We start from the raw sequence: 4,146 nt of genomic DNA, 5'->3' as shown, positions 1-4,146 counted from the left end.
TTGACTTTCCTTGTTCTACCTCTCTGCATTAAGCGTCAGACTACTTTATAATGAGATAAACATATCTGCACCATCCATAAAGACTCTTCAGCCTATCACACACTAACAGGAAGGGTGGAACAGACCAGCAAATGAATGTGGCACTGAAATAAAAGAGGTTTTGAGGGGCATCACATGATTTGATGATTATTTGCATTACAAAGTCCCAGAACAAAGATAAAATAAGAGACTCTTTATGGTCAAAGAATGACAATAAGCCGCCCCATGTTTAAGGGAAGGAAACAGAATCGGAGGAGAAAGAGTTTCCTTGCTTGAGGTCACTCTCACAGACTGAGGTCATCATGCTCATTTCCTCATCTTCCTTTCTAAAGCCAAAGATTTGTTTCCTCTTTCAAAGAAAGAAAATTGACCCTGAGCTAGCATAAATACTGCATATTTCTACCATCTTCTCAAAAAAATAAATTTTTGTGCACTTGCTAGATCTGCAAAATCAATTTTGACACTAGGCCAAAAAATGCAGAGCATTCATGGCCATCACAACTCTCCTCTCAAACTTGTACTCAAAAATGCATAAAGACAGATTTATTACACACTGGAGGGCTAGTTAAAAACACATTTTATACACAGAGTGTGACGAAGAGACATTTTTAGTTTTGTTTTGCATAGAACATTTTACCACAGGTAAAAGACAATGTCCTTATTGCTTTTATTCAATACATACCACTTCTAAATATCTGACATATTTAATTTCACATACTGTACTACAAGAAAATAAAATCATGTCAGACAATTTAAGACGTTAATAAACTCATTTGGTTTAGAAGGCCCAATCTAAGTGAACGAGTCCCTGAGAGACCTGAATTAAATGTCTTAAATTAATAGTTCACTCATAAATGAAAATTTGCTCAAAATGTACTCACCGCCAGTCCATCAATTAATGTCTTGTGAAGTAAAAGCAAGTGATATACTGTAATGCTAAATTTCTCCAAATCAATTCTGATGAAGAAACAAACTCATCTACACCTTGAAAACAAATTTTTAGAAAATTTAAATTTTTGCACGAACTATTCTTTTAACGTCGGGGAGTGTTACATTAGCTTAAGTAACAGTTAAGATTTGTATTTCACATGTTTCTGTGAACCAAATATTTGGTGAATGATGATTTGCACATCTAACATGGTTTGTTCCCTTATAACCTATATTTTATATATGATACAATGCAACAATACAGAAGTTTGTGGAAACAAGATGGTTAATTGTGAATTAGCATTAAAAAAAGCAAAAGCAGCATCCTTTTTTGAAGTTCCACAGTTTAGAGCGAGTCCTCATATGGTGGTATACTGACCAAGAGCTTTCTTCAGCTTTTCAGCAATCTATCCAATCAGAACACACAAGAACGTTACATACATAGTATGTTGCATTACATATGTCATGTTTATGGTGTCCATGCAAACTAGAATCCCACCACTCACCGTTTCATAGAATTTCACCTGTTCCTCCAGGTAGAACTGCATGAGTCTGTTGTAGTCATAGATACGGTTGCTATGGAAGTGATTCATCTCCGCTAGAGAAACAGATGGCAAGTCTAAGATTACACGTGTGTGACAAACACTACAATTAAGCACACAGGTGCACGTATAAAAGACTACTGTGACAAAGGCTCTTTCACTGATAGACAACACTTTACTAACGTACCTTGCAATGCATAAGACATGGTGCTGAGGTTCTTTTCCATAATGTGTTTATCTTGTTGGCTAACCTTATTCATCGTCACCAAATGATCAGCCTCTTTTACTTTATCAATGGCAGCCTGAGGGGAAAGAATTGTTTAAATACAAATAAAATTTTATATATATATATACAGTGGTGTGAAAAAGTGTATATATATATATATATATATATATATATATATGTGAATGTATATTATTTTTCCATTTCTTCTGAAAATGTACCTTTAAATTAAAGGGAAAAAAAATAAAACACTAAATGTTGAAAGGCAAAAGGTGAATGGTTTATACCTTGTGAACAGCTACTGTGTCAGGGAAGCAGCCTAGTAGTCCCTTGTATTCGTTGTTTGTCTCCATCAGGAAGTGTAGATCTTTTTTTGGCTGATAAACAAATGTTATCTTATTGAAACAAATGTTTAAACTCATGGATAATGCTAAAAACAGCTATCATGGATGTTGCTATCACTGGGTAGCCTTGTGGTTACAATTCTATCAACAGCACAGGATGTGAGGAAACTTGCTAATGATGAGTAAATGACACTGGTAGAGGTTCAAGGACTGGATGGTTTGTTGAAGTATTCATGTGAGGAAATACTGTACTTCTGATACCTGTCCTGCAACGAGTTCTGCTATTTCCTCATACGTTTTTCCTGTTGCACTCAATGCTTCCGTCAGAGTTGATTCCCCTTAAAATAAGGTGCACAAAAACCATCAACAAAACATGATTAGATAATCATTAGGTAATCAAAAATATTGTATATGTCTATGAGAGCATTTTAACGAACAAAGCTCTAGTTTCCTACTTGGGTATGCACTAGTGTTGAAAACCGATGATAGGTTCTGAAATGCTTTTCCAATCTGCCGATACTCCTTTTGTAATGCTGTTGATTTAAAAGCAGAAGATTTTTAATATGGACAAATCACAAGACAGTAACAGTAATTAAATAATCTACATATTTGACTGTACGTACTTAAAGCTGTAGTCCGTAACTTTTTTGGTTAAAAATGATCCGAAATCAATATTTGAGCAAGTACATAACCAGCCAGTGTGTTCAAAACTATGCCGTACTTTAGCCCGATTCACATCGGTTAGTTTATAATAATGTTTTTTAATTTGAGTGGTACTGGTAGGAATTCGCAGGAAATTCGAGCATGCTGCTGCGTCATTACATCACGTCTGTAAACATGAAGTTGTCCCGGCTACTAGGCTATCGCATGCGAGGATCCTGCAGGTGGAGGATCGTTTATAGCCTTTTCTCACAGCAGCTAGAATAATTAAACATCATTTTGATGGCGGATTGTAATCCAGAAAGGATTACGTGTTTATGAAACACAAGTGACTGAAATTATATTATATATTCCAGTTTTAAATGTGCATCTGATTACAGATAGCATACGTGGGATTACACAAGATTTGTATTTTAAAGACAACCAGTTCAAAGGATGAATAATTTGCCTTTTGGGTTAGAAGAATTTCTTTATAGGAAATTTGAATGGTATGACAAGTAAAGATTAGACTGTACAGAAATTGAAATCTAAACGCTAATACACACTATACACATAGTCATGCAATGCTGATGTTGTTAATATTAACAATTTGAGAAAAAAGTATAACAATGATAATAATTTGCACGGTTTGATGTGATATGAGCCAAGTGTTTGTTAGATTTAGGTGATTTTTCACCATTGGTAGCGTGATTTATTGTAATGCTTTTTTCCTCAGTTGGTCAGAACAAAAGTGTGAGACTTGTTACTTACTTGTTCAGATGACAATATCCGGTGAAAATGCTTATTTGGGTCATATATTCTAAGACGTAGGCTAGAATCTGTGATTCCGAAGTACAGTAAATATTCACACCGGTACGGTGACAGACAGCCACACATTCACCTCAAAACATTAGATTCATCCGCGCTGGAGCCACGCCGTCGCACAACCCACGCAAGGAAGATACTTGCGCAAATAACTGCAATTGCAGGTTTTCAAACAGAGGTGGCGACAAAGAGGCAAAAGTTACGGACTACAGCTTTAAGTATAGAGTTACTGTGGTGATGAGGAAATATAGTATGCAAACTCACGGCCTGTACATCTCTTCCAGTGAAGATGCCCAACAGCCAGTAGTTCTTTAACACTGTTGTCCATAGATCTAGTAAATTGGCTGTACATTTCATACTTCTGCTCCCTACAATCACATCAAATAAGACAATTGTTTTATTAAATACATATATTACATTATAAGAAATGATAATATAATATAATATAATATAATATAATATAATATAATATAATATAATATAATGCAACATGTAATTTGGGGTTTAGGGTTGGTAAGATTTAATATTTTTGAAATAAGTCTCTTGTGCTCACCCAGGCTGCATTTATTTTATATTTATTTTACACACACACACACACACACATACA

The 4,146-nt window shown here is 35.0% G+C and overlaps 1 protein-coding gene across 1 annotated transcript in view; it reads right to left on the bottom strand.

Moving 5' to 3' along the window:
- Nucleotides 1-999: 999 nt before the first annotated feature.
- LOC107697776 (sorting nexin-9-like) overlaps nucleotides 1,000-4,146 on the bottom strand; it is a 27,848-nt gene continuing 24,701 nt past the window's right edge. The window contains exons 12-18 of the mRNA XM_016498631.1: nucleotides 3,804-3,907; nucleotides 2,531-2,608; nucleotides 2,337-2,413; nucleotides 2,019-2,108; nucleotides 1,696-1,810; nucleotides 1,473-1,564; nucleotides 1,000-1,373 (exon numbers count right to left, since the gene is read on the bottom strand). Of these exons, the coding sequence (XP_016354117.1) occupies nucleotides 1,326-1,373; nucleotides 1,473-1,564; nucleotides 1,696-1,810; nucleotides 2,019-2,108; nucleotides 2,337-2,413; nucleotides 2,531-2,608; nucleotides 3,804-3,907 (604 nt within the window). The 3' untranslated portion in view covers nucleotides 1,000-1,325. The remainder of the gene's footprint in view (nucleotides 1,374-1,472; nucleotides 1,565-1,695; nucleotides 1,811-2,018; nucleotides 2,109-2,336; nucleotides 2,414-2,530; nucleotides 2,609-3,803; nucleotides 3,908-4,146) is intronic.

The sequence above is a fragment of the Sinocyclocheilus anshuiensis genome, unplaced genomic scaffold (genome assembly GCF_001515605.1).
Source record: "Sinocyclocheilus anshuiensis isolate Anshui unplaced genomic scaffold, SAMN03320099.WGS_v1.1 scaffold446, whole genome shotgun sequence".
Taxonomy (NCBI): domain Eukaryota; kingdom Metazoa; phylum Chordata; class Actinopteri; order Cypriniformes; family Cyprinidae; genus Sinocyclocheilus; species Sinocyclocheilus anshuiensis.
This window is presented reverse-complemented; position numbering and strand designations above follow the sequence as displayed.